The sequence below is a fragment of the Nannospalax galili genome, unplaced genomic scaffold, assembly GCF_000622305.1.
Source record: "Nannospalax galili isolate Female #2095 unplaced genomic scaffold, S.galili_v1.0 scaffold356, whole genome shotgun sequence".
NCBI lineage: Eukaryota > Metazoa > Chordata > Mammalia > Rodentia > Spalacidae > Nannospalax > Nannospalax galili.
The window spans coordinates 2,809,744-2,827,243 of NW_008338126.1; the positions used below are offsets into that span (position 1 = coordinate 2,809,744).

The following is a 17,500-nucleotide window of genomic DNA, read 5'->3' on the forward strand; positions in this document are numbered from 1 at the left end:
GCTGTTGGATCCCCTGGAATTGGAGTTACAGACAGTTGTTAGCTGCCATGTGGGTGCTGGGATTTGAACCTGGGTCTTCTGCAAGAACAGGCAGTGTACTATCCTCACTTTCAAAAGGTTCTATGAACAGAGTGCTGAGATGAAAGAGAAAAGTAATGCTGAAAAGATAAGGGTAACAATACTAAGACTAATTTTCATTCTAAACAATTATTTATGAAGATTTTTTTATCTGGCCTTTGTACTGACCAGGGGAAAAGAGAATGTCAATACTCATGATGATGATGAGGAGGAGGAGGAAGGCAGAGCGCTCATTAGGTGCATCTAAAGGTGATTCCTCGCTAATAAATGCTTAGGAAAGTGCCTCTGAAATACATGGTACTTAAAAGCAGAAATCACTACTGGGTACTTTCCTTTTCTAGGTAGAATCTCCATATCATTCAGTAAACCATTTTTTATGCTGTTGGTTACTGTTGTAAATGCTAAAAATTCAAAGTGCGATGGCCTGAGTGTGACTATCAGTCTATTCAAGGCCATAGTTTTAATTTCTAACACTGAAATAAAAAATACAAAGAGGAGGCTGGAGAGATGGCTCAGAGGTTAAGAGCACTGACTGCTCTTGCAAAGGATCGGGGTTCGATTCCCAGCCCTTAACCGTCCTTAACTCCAGTTCCAGGGGAATCCGAAACCCTCTTCTGACCTCCACAGCATTGCATAACATGGGTGCACTGACATACATGCAGGCAATATACTCATACACATAAAAAATAAAAATAATAAAATATCTTTTTAAAAAAGAAAAAAATACAAAGAGAAATGGGATATTGCAGAATTTCAGAGACCTAAATTCAAGGCATTGTAACACTTTCACAGAGCACCTACTTTATGCCCAGTGCTAAAGACAGAGATGTAATTTAGCTTTTACTTACCCAAGCCAAAGTGTACAAAGAAAATATATGAACAAAAATATTCACCTTCGTCGTGTCTCAAGTACTGAAAAGCTAGAACAACCTATGAGCTCATCATTAAGAGTCCACTTTGTTTCAAGAAAATGTAAAAAAACTGCCCATTTAAACAAGTGCAACACCATTAAAAACCAGAATAGTAAATTAGGCATAGTGGTGCACACTTTAAAAAAAAAATTATTTGCTATTAGTAAGGGGGCGAGCATATGCCACAGCACACATGTGGAGGTCAAAGGAGTGGTACACACTTTTAACCCCAGTACTGAGGAGGTAGAGACAGGAGGAATTCAAGAGTTTGAGGTGAGGAGGAGGGGGACAGGAAGGATGGCTCAGAAACTAAGAGTACCGGCTACTCTTGCAGAGGATCTGGGTTTGGTTTCCAGTTCTGGGGCATCTCATACCCTCTTCTGGCCTCCATGGGCGTTGTCCTTCATGGGTACATTTACATACATGTAGGTGAAACATTCAAACACATAAAAAAATTTTTTTTTGAGGTCAGCCCTCGACTACCCAGGGGAGATCCTGTCTCAGAACAAACTAGCAAACAACAAACACAAAAAGTAAACACATGGATAGCTTTACATGTAGAACCATGAAAAGATGATCACTGCATTCAGTTAAATGAAAAAAAAATGAGTATGTTCAGTGTGAGCCAATACTTAGTTTTAAAATTACATATGTGCATACATATAAAACATATTTGTTTATATGCAGAGAAAAAGTCTGGGGGCTGGAGAGATGGCTCAGCGGTTAAGAACACTGGTTGTTCTTGCAGAAGGCCTGGGTTCGAATCCCAGCACCCACATGGCAACTAACAACTGTAGGTAACTCCAGTTCCAGGGGATCCGATGGCCTCTTCTGTCCTCCGTGGGCACCGCATGACACAGGTGCACTTACCTACATGCAGACAATACACGCACACACATAAAATAAAAATAATAAAATATTTTAAAAAAAGAAAAAGTCTGAAAGAATTAACAGTAAAATTACTAACAGAGGTCTCATCTGAGTATTACGCAGTTCAGCTCACAACTGATGGGCTGGCTTAACATGTAAATAAACCCTAACAGTGGGGTCTGTGCTATAAGAGAGGTACATTTGGAACAGAGGTCCTTCCCACCACCTGATCCTCACCTCTCCTAGAAAGGCACCATTGTCCAGTTTTAGATAGAAGAAATCAAAGTGCAGAAGCCCTGAGTAGTCCTCCTTGTCAAATCCAGCAGATCTTCTGGGTCTGTTCCTCCTTCTCTGCCTCACCTTTAAATACTTGAGAACGCCAGCCCGGGCACTTCCCTGGCCTCTTCTCTTTCTACCTGCCTTTCCTAAGTAATCTGACATGTGGTCCAATCTCTACTTGTGAGCAGATGACATCCAACTATGCATCTCTAGCCAAAGGTTCCCACTGGGCACAGGGCCTACATCCCCAGTCTCTTACTGGACCCCTCCCACCTGCTTACTGTACAAGCACTCAGTCTCATTTCTGACCACACCACGGCAGCACCACCCACTCTAACCACTCTAAGTCACAGAGGTATCCACTTCCTTTTTTTTTTTTTTTTTGTCTTTTTGACACAGGGTCTCCCTGTAGCCCCAGCTGGCCTGGAACTCACTATGTAGATCAGGCTAGCCTTGAACTCACAGAGATCCCCCTGCCTCTGCCTCCCAAGTGCTGGGATTAAAGGTGTACACCACCACATCCGGCCAGGTGTCCACTTCCTTAACACCCCTTCCACACCCCTTCCTCTTGCTCCTCACCTCCCTCTCCATTCCTACTGTCTTGACTCAGGTTCTCTAACCTTTCCCTTGGTCTACTAGAACAGTTTACTATTAATGCTGATACGTTTATAATTCAGAAAGTAGACATTTCTAGGCATATCTAGGCAGGGTTGGGGACAGAGCCCAGAGCAACCCGTCCATAATCTCCTCTCCAATTCATCTTCTACTCTGAAGCCAAACTACCATTTTTAAGATAAATCGATGGGGATAGGAGAGTAGCTCAGTAGTATAGCACTTGCCGTGTGTGTGTGTGTGTGTGTGTGTGTGTATGTATGTAGACCAAGAACGGAGGGGAGAGAAATCAAGAGAAGGAGAGAAGGAAGGCAAGAGGGAGAGAAAGAGAAAATGAGAATGAATCACACACACACACACACACACACACACACACACCTCAACCTAACTTTAAGCATAGTATTAAAGCTCTGGATGTCCTGGGACCATTCTGGCCTTACCTGTCTGTGTGCCACCCTCCCTCTACCTCTATCCTCAGCTCTTCTACCAGACAGCAAGATTGCATGCTTGTTTTGGGTCATGCTGTCTGGCCTTCTCACACTTCTGTGTCTTAGCTCATACTGTTCCTTCTGTATAGAATAGTTATTAATATTTTTGTAGTGCTAGGGATTAAACTGAGGTCTTTACACATGTTGGGCAAATGTTCTATCACTGACCTATATCCCCAACCCTGCCTAGAACATTTATACACCTACTTTCTGCTCTAAAGTATAAGCATCTTTGCTTTTTTAAAAAATATTTTATTTTTATTATTTCTTTATTTTATGTGTATGAGTGTTATGCCTGCATGCATGTAAATGTACCCATGTCACGCAGTGCCTGTAGAAGAGAGAAGAGGGTGTCAGATCCCTTGGAACTGGAGTTATGGACAGTTGTTAGCCACCATGTGCTAGAGTACCCAGTGCTCTTAACTGCTATGCCATCTCTCCACCCTAAATTGTAAGCATCTTTTATTGGGGGGGGGGTATCTTTTTGAGACAGGGTCTCCCTGTAGCCCCAGCTGGCCTGTGCCTCCCAAGTGCTGAGATTAAATGTGCGCACCACCACACCCAGCCTACTTGTATATATCTTTAAATTTTTTTTATTTATTATCTTTATTTTATGTGTATGAGTATATTGCCCACACACACACACACACACACACACACACACACACACAGTGTACCCACGTCAGGCAATGCCCCACAGAGGTCAGAAGAGGGCATCAGATTCCCTGGAACTGGAGTTACAGATGGTTGTCAGTAGTCTTGTGGGTGCTGGGAACCTCTGCAAGAGCAGCCAGTTCTCTTAACCACTGAGCCATCTCTCCAGCCCCAATTGTAAGCATCCTGAGGGCAGAACCTGTACCTTCCTCCAAGTCATAGTCCCAGCACTCAGCATAGGGACTAGTGCAAAACAGACAGTTAAGTGCTTACTGAATTGAGTCAAACAGTTAAAATTTTAAAACGCATTTGGTTTTGTACTAACAATTGGGCATGGATGCAGCTGATTGAGAAAAGCACACAACTGCAAACAAAATATGTGCTCTACTGTAACAGTGAATTCAAAGCTGGGTGTGGTGGCGCACGCCTTTAATCCCAGCACTCGGGAGGCAGAGGCAGGTGGAGCTCTGAGTTTGAGGCCAGCCTAGCCTACATAGCAAATCCAGGCCAGCTGTGGCTACAGGGAGACCCTGTCTCAAAAAAAAAAAAAAAAAAAAAAAAAGGACCAAAAAGCCCAAAACAAAAACAACAACAACAAAGTGAATTCAAAGGTGCTGAGAGGATTATGTTTCTGATTCTTCTTACCTGCTTTGAATGCATCAGTGTGACTCTGGGGTGTGCTTACTGACCCCCTCATATCTTGTATTTTTCCATCACTAGGGACTGGCACACAGTGTTTAACAAGGCTCTGCTGAGATAATGCTATGCACCTTTGTGGTATTCTCCAAAGAGATGCTCACAGGCTCTGAGAAGTAGCTAAAGGTTCAGAATGCCTCCTGTCTATTATGCAAGTTTTTATATGGATTATTTTATTTACTTAAAAAAAGATTTATATGTGGTGGTGCATGCCTTTAGTCCCAGCACTCGGGAGGCAAAGGCAGGAGATCTCTGTGAGTTCGAGGCCAGCCTGGTCTACATAGCAAGTTCCAGGCCAGCTGGGGCTACAGGGAGACCATGTCTCAAAAAGACCCAACAAACAAAAAAAGGATTTATATTATTTTTACATGCATGAGTGTTTGCCTACATGTATGTATGTATGTATATGCACCGTGTGTGCCTGGTGCCTGTAAAGGCTAGACGAGAGTGATGAATCCATTCCTAGAGCTGAAGTTACAGATAGCTGTGAGCTACCACCTGGGTGTTGAGAACTGAACCCAGGTCCTCTGTGAGAGCAGCAAGTACTCCTAACCACTGGGCTATCTCTCCAGGCGCACACTTAAATTTTTTCTTTGGACTTTATTTTCATTTTTTAAAAAAATATTTTATTTATTATTTTTATTTTATTTTATGTATATGAGTGTTATGCCTGCATGTAGGTAAGCGCACCAGTGTCATGCAATGCCTGTGGAGGATAGAAGAGGCTGTCAGATCCCCTGGAACTGGTGTTACAGGCAGTTGTTAGCTGCCAGGTGGGTGCTGGGATTCGAACCCGGGTCTTCTTCAAGAACAGTGTTCTTAACCACTGAGCCATCTCTCCAGCCCCTAATTTATTTTTACTTTATGTGTATGAGTGTTATGCTTGCATGTATGTAAGTGCACCTGTGTCATGTGGTGCGTGTGGAGGACAGAAGATGATGTCAGATCCCCTGGAACTGGAGTTATAGTTGTTAGCTGCTATGTAGGTACTGGGATTTGAACCCAGGTCTTCTGTAAGAGCAGCCAGTGCTCTTAATTACTAAGCCATCTCCAGACCTGTGGCTCATACTTCTAAAAAAACTAAACAATGAATTAAATATCACTATTGTATCTCCTTTTATAATTGGCAAACTGAAGTTCAACAGAATAATCTGCCAAGGTTCTGAAGCAAGTAAGTTCTGAAGCCAGGGTTTGAATGCATCAGTGTGACTCTGGGGTGTGCCTACGGACCCCCTTATAGCCTGTATTTTTCCATCACTAGGGACTGGCACACAGTGTTTAACAAGGCTCTGCTGAGATAATGCTATGCACCTTCATGGTATTCTCCAAAGAGATGCTCACAGGCTCTGAGAAGTAGCTAAAGGGCAGACGGCTTGACTCTCTTGCCAGAGCAATGGAATCACTGCTTTTAGTCTGCAGGGGCCAAATATATTCCACTGATACTCCCACAAAAGCCATTCTCAGAGTGATGTGGAGGCTCTGCCAGTTACAGGGAAAGGCAGGCTGTAAGGGAGGTCAGGGAGCTGCAACACTTGTAGCAAGAGATAAGAATCCCCAAAGAGTAAGACTGATAAAGGCAATCTGGTCTCGAACAGTAAAAGAGAGATGCCTTTCTAGAAAAACCAGGGCAGAACCAAAAATTTTAGATCAGAAATGGAATTTTATGGTAAAAAATTCATGAGTTAGTTGCTGCGCAAAACACTTTACAAGGCTGTTATGGCATGCATCCGAAATGTCTCCTGTGGCTCATGCACTGAAGGCTTAGTACCTACCTAGCTGGTAGCACTAATGGGAAGTGGTGGAAACTTTAGAAAGTGGGGATAGGTGGAAGCAGAAGACCACTAGGGGCATGCCTGTGAAGGAGACATGGGGACCACATCTGTTCTCTCTGCTTCCATCCACGTAAGGTGAGCAGCACCTACATGCATCAACTACATGCTCTGTCACACTGTGGCCCAGAGACAACAGCACTGAGCGACCATGGGCTGCAACCTCCAAAATCATGGCCAACATCAATTGCTCCTCCTTTAAACTGATTTCCTCAGGTATCACAGTGATGGAAAGCTGACTGACACAGCATCTTACTTAACGCCTGCAAGCCTCAGAACAGCCCAATGAAGCAGGTGTTAGGATAATTCCCTATCTTACAGGTAAAAAGCCTGAGGTACTGAGAGGCTTAGCAAGCAGGGCAAAAAGCAGGGTTGTCTGTCAGGAAAGTATACAGGATTTTGCCCCATCCTATTGCCTCTGGTGATCAGTCTTACCTCCTCTGATTTCAATGGAGAAAAAAAGAGGTTCCATGACCTTCCCCCAAGGTTACAAGTTGGTCAGTAGCTACACATCAAGGAAGTTAATGATCTGCAAGAAGTCATTATTTGCTTCATGAAGTTTATGTTAAAGTAAGCAGTGCCACTGCTGGTCTTACGACCTGGTCAGGTCCCCCGGGTTTAAGGTTAAGGAGTTTCTGCATCCTAGCATGTTGTTAAGACCAGTTCCCCACAGGAAGCAGCCTTTTGCTCATTTAGCAAACATTACCAAATACTAGGTATGTACCAGGCCCTGTGCTGGGCACTGGACTAGAATGGTGATGAAGACACAGACCTGCACTAAGGATATCCAGGCAGGTCTAAGCACAGGAGAAGACACCTACCACACAAATGCATAAGCCTGTTACTAAAGGGACATTCCAAGGAACTCCAAAAGGGCAGAAAAGTCAATCCGGCTGGCCAGAGAGCACCACAAAAGTGGCAGTGTCTACCTTGAGCCTTGATAATTACCCAAAGAGACAGGATTAGTATAAGAAAGGAACAGGAGCATGGGAGCCTGAAATCAAATGGCACGATTTAAGGATGATGGTAACAGAGCAAGGGTCCCAAAAGATGTCCATGTGACATTTGTGATGGCATTACCTTATGTAGCAAAAGGGAATCTGCAGATATGATTTAGCTTAACGACCCTAAGATGAGATTAGCCTTGATTTTCCAAGTGGGCTCAATGTAATCACATGAGCTCCTTCAAGTGGAACAAGGGGAGAAAAAAGTGGAAACAGCAGAAGGGTGGATCAGAGAGATGAGATGTGAGGCGAATTCGACTTAGCATTACTAGTTTTGATGATGAAAAACGTAGACCACAAGCTGAGGAATGCAGGCAGCTTCTACAGAAAGAATCAAACAGTTCCCAAGAACCTTTAGAAAGGAGTGTGGCCTGCCAACAATATTCACTTCAGCCTTTCATGCATCTAGGTTTCAGGAAGCAGCACAGCACAGTACAGAGCATCTGGGCACTGATATTTATTATTTGGTTGTCTGACTTGGAGTAGGTTCCCTTACTCCACTGAAACTCCTCAAGCTTCAATTTTCCCATTTTTAAAATGGAGAAAATAATTATAATGACTTTACAGAATTGTTATATGGGTCAAATGGGTCATAGATGTGATAGCACTTTATAAATATAAGTGGTTATTTATTGTGGTTAGCCAATCATGAGTTGAAGTAAGGCATCTCTGAAATCAGGTCAACATGACTGACACAGCCTTTCCTGGAACATCACATGCACAGCATTGCAGTGGGGTGTTCCTGCTTGCCCAGCCTTACCACTGTCTCATCAGCCATTTGCTTGATGACCCTTGCCCACTGGTTTTCTTTATGACAAAGGTATCCTCTCACAGAGGCCCCATAACTGCCAGATCCAAAAGCCTTTTCCCAGCTGGCCCTCAACTCCCTTGTCCACCTGAGATGCTTGGGGCCACTCACTTCCTGTTTCTGAAGACACTCTTCTCCTGGCCTGCCTGTCACTCACTACCCAGCTTCTCGCCTGAATCTACATTCCCTCAGCCTCTTCCACTGGATGCTGTGGCCCCTCTCTTCCCACTTCCCCACTACGAACTGGCTCCCAGGTTCAATCCTTTAATCTTTCCTTTATCTCAGAAGGTCGCTTCAGTGAATTTTGAACAGATACTTCCTAGAAAATTACTTCCAAGTACATATTACTAGTCTCAAGTTCTTACCTAAGCTTCAACTTCACACCTTCAATGCCCTGTTGGACATTTGCACTCAAAGAGTTCAAAATGCCAGGGAAACTGACTAAAATAGAAATACTAGTAGAAAACTTCCACAAAGTATGAAAGAAAACATTAAATTCTGATTTAAAAGAGGTTAAGTTTGTACAAATGGCAGAACCCATAGAGAAGGGCCACGCGGCTGGGGTCCAGGGCATGGGGTAGTCTACTAAAGCACACAGAAGCCTGAATTAAGGCCTCGGGTAAGCTGGAGAGCGAAGAAGTTTGTTGGCTAAGCGCACTAAAGCAGCAGGTTCGGACTGAGTCACCCCTTCTGGAAAAGCATCCTTGTTGGGAGAGGAGACACAGGCTGAAGAAACAGAAAGGCAAGAAACACAGACGGAAAGCTAGAAGTGCCATGGAGAAAATCTTGCCCAACCTTGCCCTTGTGACAAGTGAATCCTGAGCTCTTGGTCTATGTCACAGTAACACTGGTGAATAAAATAGCATGGCCCTGCTGGCATGGAGCTACTGCACAGCAAACAAAAATAATAATAAATAAGTAATTACAAACTGAGATAAGGGCTGGGAAGGAAACCACTTAAAAATACAGAAGCAGCAACCAGTTTAGTGTCACTTATGCCAACACCAAGGAGAAGAATCAATGGTCTTAAATTCAGTTTGGGAAGATGTGAACTGAGACAAGGATTGGGACAGGATGAAATCACTGTGTCCTAAGAAAGGCGGGACCATGGGAGACACCGGCTCAGAAAGTGAGAGGCCAGAAAAGGAGCTGTGAGTATCCATCATTTGAAAGGAATTTGGCTATAAAAGGAAAAAAGGAAACAAGATGTCTGTAAAAGATGGCGAAGAAAATTAATAGGTAGGATTTGTGTACGTGTGAAGGCGGAACAGCCAGTGCAGTGGCTGACACTGGTATCAGAGGGGAGGCGCTGGGCCATCATGGCCCCAGTTTCCGCTCTTGGTCCTCGAGAGGTCCAGCTACGGCTCTCTAAGGAGCTGCTTCTCGGCTCCATTCTCTCAATCCTTCATGTTTACACCATGTCTCACCCCAGTGACCAGAACACAGTCTTCCCATGGCTCCCTCCCTCGCATCCTGCAGGTGCTTGCTCAGATTTCACTCTCAATGACATTCACTCCTGCCTGCCACATGCACACAGCACCCCTGTACCTGTTCAACCCTGTCCTCTTCCATGAAGTCACCATCTTCTAGCGCTACACAATTTATTTTTGTTCTTCTCTAGTGCCTTGCTTCCTAAGGGTAGGGATTTATTTTGTTGTTACCTATTTTTTTGAGAAAAGGTCTCTGTAGCCTAGGCTGGCCTAGAACTCACTATGTATTTCACAACGGTCTCAAACTCAGGGCAACCCTTCTGCCTCAGTCTCTTAAGTGCTGGGATTACAGGTATGAGCCACCATGCCCAGCTATGGTAGAGATTTTTATCAGTGTTGATTATAGGCCTCTGTGTGCCTGGTACATGACAGGTGTTCTAATTTCATTTCTGTTGTGAAAAAGAATCATGAAAAACAACTTAGGAAAGAAAGAGTTTAGTTGGCTTAGAATTCCCAGTTGCAGTCTATTACTTCAGAGAGTAAAGGCAGGAATTTAAAGCATCACATCCACAGTCAAAAACAGAGAGAGCATAAATACATGAATCCTTGCTTGCACTCAGCTAGGTTTTTCCTTTTACATAGTGGGGGCAGGGGCGGGGGATGGTGCCTCTCATAGTGGGCCGGGTCTTCCTACATCAATTGACAATCAAGACAAGACCTCACAGAAATGCCCATAAGCCAACCTGATCTACTAAATCCTCATTAAGACTCTCTTCCCATGTGATTTTAGGTTGTGTTAACTTAGCAGTTAAAACTAACCAGTACAGCAGGCATTCCACAAATATTAGCTGAATGACTGCCTGGGTGGCTGCCCACAGGACCTTCCTTTCTTCAGTACCACTCCTTGTCTAGAACTTCTCTTCACTACTAGAAACTCTAATTACTGTTCCATAGCTTAAAAACATCAAGGCGTACACCTTTAATCCCAGCACTAGGGAGGCAGAGGCAGGAGGATCTCTGTGAGGCCGGCTTTGTCTCCGTTAATGAATCTAGGCCAGCTGCAGCTACAGGGAGACCTTGTCTCAAAAAGACCAAAAAAAAGCCGGGCGTGGTGGCGCACACCTGTGGTCCCAGCACTTGGGAGACAGAGGCAGGCGGATCTCTGTGTGGTGCAGGGCCTCCTTGGTCACATAGTGAGTTCCAGGCTAGTTGGGGCTATAGGAAAGGGAAACCCCGCTTAAAAAAAAAAAAAAAAAAAAAAAAAAAAAGAACAAAAAAAAAAATCAAATGGTTACAATAACAGTGGTTTTCAAAACTCAGTTTACTAATGTTCCATTAAAGAGTTTGAAAAACTCTAGTTAAAACAGAATTAAACAGGTTTATTTGTTTCTTGGTTGGTTTGTCTGTTTGGTTTGGTAGTGCCTGGGATTGAACCTACAACCTGTGCAAACTAGTCAAGAGTTTTGCCACTGAACTACAGCCCCAGCCTAGGTTTTTTCCTGTGGGATTTCTCTTGGCATATTATATGAGAAATTATGCTGAGAATCTCCAATGGAGAGGAGTAATGTAGTGCTCACCTGGACCTAGAACCCTTTTTTCAAGGAGCATATCACTGGACCAGAGTTCTAGAAAATACCCACTAGAAAATATGGCCCCTGGAGTAAAGTTCAGACCCAGCTTTTCCATTTCTTCACAGGCAGGCCCATTTTGATATGCTCTTGCCACCCTTGCCATACATCCCAGGTCTGAATGTGTGGTTTCATGATTTTAGGCTTCCCCTCCTTTACTCATGCTTTCTGCAATTAACAAGATTTTACTCTGACCTAGTAAAACCCCACCTCTTTTATGAAAACCCTTCCCAATTCCCCAGATAAAAGTAGTCACCACAGGTGGGAGTAGTGGCCTTTAATCCCAGCACTTGGGAGGCAAAGGTAGGTGGATCTGTGAGTTCAAGGCCAGCCTGGTTTACATAGTGAGTTCCAGGTCTGCTGGGGCTACAAGGAGACCCTGTCTCAAAAAGACCAAAAAAAAAAAAAAGTCACCACGTTCCCTGTACTCTCACAGACTGTAGTACATCCCTTGACTTTCCTATTTTCAAGTCAATCATAATTATACATGTATATGGTTACTTTCTCAGCAAGAAATAGAAGTCCCTTACAAACACAGACCAGGCATCATTCTCCAGCATTCAGCATAAGGCATGTGAATAGAAGGTCCCTGACATGTGCTGAATGAATGATTCCAGATTCTAAGTAAAACACAGATAGATGATCCAAGGTTCTTGCTAATCATTAGTGTTGAAACAGTAATCTTTCTCCAATATTAACTCCTCTCACTCTACTGGATTTTTTCATTAGCATTCAACACATTGTGATTCGATTCCCTCCTATTTTATAAGCCCAGTAATTTGATCTCCTTTCCCTTCCTCATACTGTCACCTCTTTTAATACCAAACTTCTCAAATTTTCTCTTTTCAGATTCATTTCTGTACCCCCTCTTCATTCTTCCAGTTTCTGCCCCAACCTTGCCTCTGAAACTGTCCCAAGATTATTAATGACTTTATTAGACAAAATCCTTTGTGCTATTTTAGACTAAGCTCTTTTGGCCCCTGAAAACCAGGGACACTGCTGGCCGTGACCCCCTCCCTGGATACACTCTTTTGTTCCAGTGACAACACTCAATTCTGCTTCTCTGACCAATTTTCTCAGTATTGCTCTATAAACCCCTTAAATATTAACATGCTTCAGAATTCTGTACTTGGCTTTTTGCTTCTCTTATGTGGTTTCCCTGAAGACTTATCAATTTCCATCTCCTCAATTCCTAGCCATATGCTTATAATAAATGATTCCCAATTAAATGGTTGCAATCTTTCTTTTGTTTCAGCTCTATGCATCCAACATCTTTTGGGATATTTCATCTGAGCAGTTCTATGGTATGTCAATTGTAAGTCTGAAACTGAGCTTACTATTTATTCCCTCACCTCCAAAGCTACTGTTCTCTGTTACAATGAGTGGTACTACACCCGCCTACATGCCTACCTCAGAAGCTGAGGCCAAGCTTCACTCCTTGATCATTCCCAACATCCAGCCACTCTGGGTGCTCTGGATTATACTGCATGCCTACCTCTTGACTCCAACTACATTCCTGCATCTGATAACTACTACTGCATCCAGGCCATCCTTGTGTCTTACTCAGATATATTAGTAGCTTCCTAATTGTGGTTCCTACTCTAGGCTTGCATTTCTTCAAAATTGTTCTCACATAATAACCAGATACATTTTTTTTTCTAAAATGAAAATATGGGTATGTTATTCTCCTTACATTTATTTTTATTTGTTATAGGATTGCTTATAGAGGGCCTCAGTTCCTCATCACATAGCCTTGTCCTTAAGGCTGCTCACGATAGCAACTGACTTTCTCCCAAGCAAATAATCCAGGAAAGGGCAAGAAAGTAAGAGAACAACCAACATGGAAGCCATGGTTTGGTGTTTGTTTGATCAGGAGTTCAAGGTCATCCTCAATAATAACACTGTTATCTTTAAGACAAAGCACAAGCTCAGGCTTTATAGTGGACCAAAGATTCCCTTCACTGAAGTATGATCCTGGCTAAAAGCTACCTCCTTTCCAACAACCACAAAGGGAAAAGAGCTAGAAGAGAGGACAGGCAGGCTATCCTAAGAGCTGATACCAGCAATGCTACTGAAACATTTACTTTGGTCCAATGTTAAGGTGTGAGAGGCAATCCTGGTGTTGCCACACTAAAGTAGGAGCCTTGAGAAATGTGTTAAAATATTCTAGGCCAGAGATGCACGCCCCCCCTGCAAAAACAAAGAAGCAAATCCTCTTTAGAGGGAAGCCTCTCCTGTTCAGCTCCATAAAATTTCCATAGATGGGGCTGGAGAGATGGCTCAGCAGTTAAGAACACTGGTTGTTCTTGCAAAAGACCTGGGTATGAATCCCAGCACCCACATGACGGCTAACAACAGTCCGGAACTCCAGTTCCAGGGGATCCCAGTCTCTTCTGTCTTCCATGGGCATTGCATGACATGGGTGCACTTACTTACATGCAGGCAATACACGCATACACATAAAATAAAAATAATAAATAAAATATTTTTAAAATTCCTATAGACAAAGGAGTAAACTTACAAGTCTAAAAATCCACAAACATCACGAGAGTCAGCAGAAGCAAAAGAGTTAAATCCCAAGCACTACAAATATCTGAACAGTCAGGTGAAGGATATAGAAGAGCTAATGTTAAATGTTTAATGAAATGAAAGGCATTACAACGGATTGTAAAAATACTATGCACAAGAGTAGACCTACAAGAAAGGGGAGATATGCAAAAATGAAAAAGGTTTTGAAATGAGGAACTCAGTGAAGGAGTTAGAGTCAACAAAAGAGAGAATTAATGGTATGGAAGATACATATCTGAAGAAACTACCTAAAATGCTGAATGAGACAAGGAGATAAAGAATATGACAAATAAATTAAAAAATATGGCAAATAGCAGGTTTAACATAGTTCTAAGTATAGAATCCCAGGAAGTAGTTGAAATAAAAGTGGCATCTTTGAAGTGAGAATGGTGGTAAATTTTCAACAACTAAACATGAACTGGTAGGACTCCAAAATAGATGTAGGATAAATAAAGAAACACATGTGGTAACTAGTATCCAGGACAGCTCCTGGTGAGTCTCATCTCCAGCATCCACACCTTGTGTAGTGGCCAATTCAGAGTATACCAAGATTAGTTCAATATAGACATCAACAGAACACAATGGAAATGATAATGTGTCACTTCTGAGATTGAGCTATAAAAAAAACTATGGAAACCAAGCAGAGTGACACATGCCTATAATCCTACCATTTGGGAGCCTGAGGCAGGAGTATCACAAGTTTGAGGCCAACCTAGGCTTATATAGTAAGTTCCAGAGCAATATGGGCAATGTAATGAGACTGTCTCTAAAAACAAATAAACACCAAATATGGCTTCCATTCTGGTCATTGTCTTACTTTCTTGCCCTTTCCTGGATCATTTGCTCTGGGAAAAGTCAGTTTCCATAGTGAGCAGCCTTAAGGACAGGGCCAGGTGATGAGGAACTGAGGCCCTCTATAAGCAATCCTATAAAATATGCCATCTTGAAAACAGATCCTCAAACCCCTTAGATGACTACAGCCCCAGCCAACAGTCTGATGGCTGCTTCTTAAAGGACACCTTAATAGCCAGGCATGGTGGTACACACCCCTAACCACAGCACTTGAGAAATGAGGCAGGAGGATCAGGAGTTTAAGGTCATCTTCAACTACACAGCAAGTTAAGGCCAGTCAGGGTTATATGAGACCCAGTCTAAAACAAAATAAAGCAAAGCAAAACACACCCTGAGCTAGAACCACCCAGCTAAGCTGGATCCTGAATTACTGACCCTCAGAAAAATTGTAAATTAATACTTTCTTAAGCAGCTAAATTTTATGGTAATTTTAATATAGTAATGGATAATATATTGGCAAAAATCAAACAGTTCTGAATAGCTTACAAAAAAGCTTTTTCCACAGGTCCAGACTGTCTCTCCAGCCACACTTTCTTGCCAGTCTCTCTGGCATGTTACATTTCAAATATACCTAACAACTGAGTTTCTGGAATGCAACCATGTTCTCTCTCCCACCTCCACTCTCTCACAGCTTCCATGATGTATCCCCTGCCTGACACATTCTTCAACACCTTTTCCCCCACTTACATTTGACTAACTTCTCCCTATCACCAGAGCACTTTATCATACCACATGACAAAGTCTTATTGACCTGCTTTCCATCAGACTTAAAGATCCATAAAGAAGAGGGTAATACCTGCCTCCAGTGTTATTATACCAGCATGGTTCCCAGGACAAAGAAGATACTCAACAAATATTTGTGCTTTATATCCCACAGGATAGGGCCAAGCATGAAGGCTAAAGGCTGGAGAGTATAAACATTCCCAGGCAAGGATCCAAATGAAATCTTCACTTGATTATATGGCATTTATAGTATGTGTCTAAATAGGATGATACACATACATACATGTATAACATACAAGTCATAAAATATTAATCACTAGTACCCTCTACTGGTGAAAATATCATGTGCTCCAGTGAATGGTCTTATCGCCCTCTAGTGACCACAACCTATAAAGACAGAAAATCCCACAGCAGACAGGAGCATCTTCTTGGCTATAATGATAGGGTCTTATGTTCTTTAAGCATCTAATTTTCTCAGATTCTGGTTTATATTACAGGGGTGCAACTCTAAAACTCTTGGGGGACTCCCTGGGGATTCCTCCCAGCTCTTCCCAGCTGTTAGTGCCACTGTGAAACTGCTCTTGCCCCTGCTTCTCAGAACAGGAGGTCAAGGGGAGGCAGAGGAGGCAATGGCTGCACTAGCTGAGAGCAGGAGCAGCAGCTGCGGAAGACTGCCCTGGACTCCCCAGGGAATTGAGAGCAGCTTGAGGAACACATGTTGTTCCTCCCTTGTATATTAGCCACAGTTGTGTGCTGTGTTAAAATGGCAATTCAATGTGGTCCCTCATTTACCTTGGAAATATCTCCAAAGCTACAATAAATGACAGTGGAAAATGTTTTATAAACCAGGCTTCAAAAGTTATTGCCACTGAAGACAGATAAGCTGAGTTTCTTCAAAATTTAACTGAAATGCCATCTCCTCTATGAAGCCTTTTCTGAAGCCTCCAAATTTTGGCAATGGCTCTGTCCTTCATGACCACAAACAGATTTTCCAGATTAGAATGGAACGTACAGTAGTGCTGCACTGTTCCTGTTTGTCAGCATCATTACCTCTCCTACCAAACCTTCCACTCCCTGAAGTCAGAATCATTTCTGAACACTCAGCATCTAGCACACTCAAAATGTCATCGACAGATTCCACAGATCATTGTAGCTATCAGCCTATATGGAAAACAGACTGAACACAGAAACTGAACACAGGTCTTTAAAAATTTTTATAGCAATTGGACAGAGTGATTCTGTACTGATGAATTACATCAAAAGGTTGGGGATGGGGACAGCAAGATGACTTGGGGGTAAAGACACTTGACACCAAGCCCGGACCCACATGGTAGAGAGAATCAACTCCCACTAAGTTGTCCTCTGACTTCTACCACAGAATAAATAAGTACAATTTTAAAAAATTGTTTAGAAAGGATCAAGAATTGTGTTTTGTATATTTTCACTTCATTTTTCTGGATTTTTTTTACTGCATATTAGAAAAATATTGGCTTTCAGCAAGTAGAAACTATTGTAAACAACTATCCGCTCCCAGAGACAGCATGAAAAGCACTGATGGATCAGAGAACTCAAAGACTTGAAAGAGAAAGAAAGGAGACAAACTAGAGGTACTTCTCAGAAAGTCCAGAGGCATACCTATCCTCGTTGATCTTAACACCTCCCTGGAGGGTATTTTCTTCTTTAATTCTTGTAAAGCTTCAAGTAGATTTTCTTTGGTTTGATCAGGAAGCTCCAACATAGCTTTCCATCTTTTTATGTCTTCTATAACCACAACTCTCTGAGAAAAAGAAAAGTCATTTGGAAAATGGAACATTTTCATTAGAAAGACATCTGCCTTCACCTGAGCTAATGGCTCTCCTATTGACATATGAATTATTGATTATGACCTGAATCAAAGCACTGTATGTCTGATGGCCCCAAATGATGGGTAATTGCTTGAAAGTAGGTCCTGCTTACTGCAAATCAGGAAGAGAGTTGCATCTATTAGGAAAGTACAACTTTTAATCTTACCATGTCAGACACCACTGGGCACTTAGCAGTGAGAGGTAATAAGAAAGAGAGGGAGAGAAC

General features: G+C 42.6%; 1 protein-coding gene across 2 annotated transcripts in view; it reads right to left on the reverse strand.

The window, feature by feature from the left end:
- Positions 1-17,500, reverse strand: part of Tceanc2 (transcription elongation factor A N-terminal and central domain containing 2) — a 44,758-nt gene that overhangs the window by 12,142 nt on the left and 15,116 nt on the right. For both annotated transcript variants that reach the window (XM_029563477.1, XM_017798118.2), the window contains exon 3: positions 17,066-17,207. In XM_029563477.1, the coding sequence (XP_029419337.1) occupies positions 17,066-17,207 (142 nt within the window). The remainder of the gene's footprint in view (positions 1-17,065; positions 17,208-17,500) is intronic.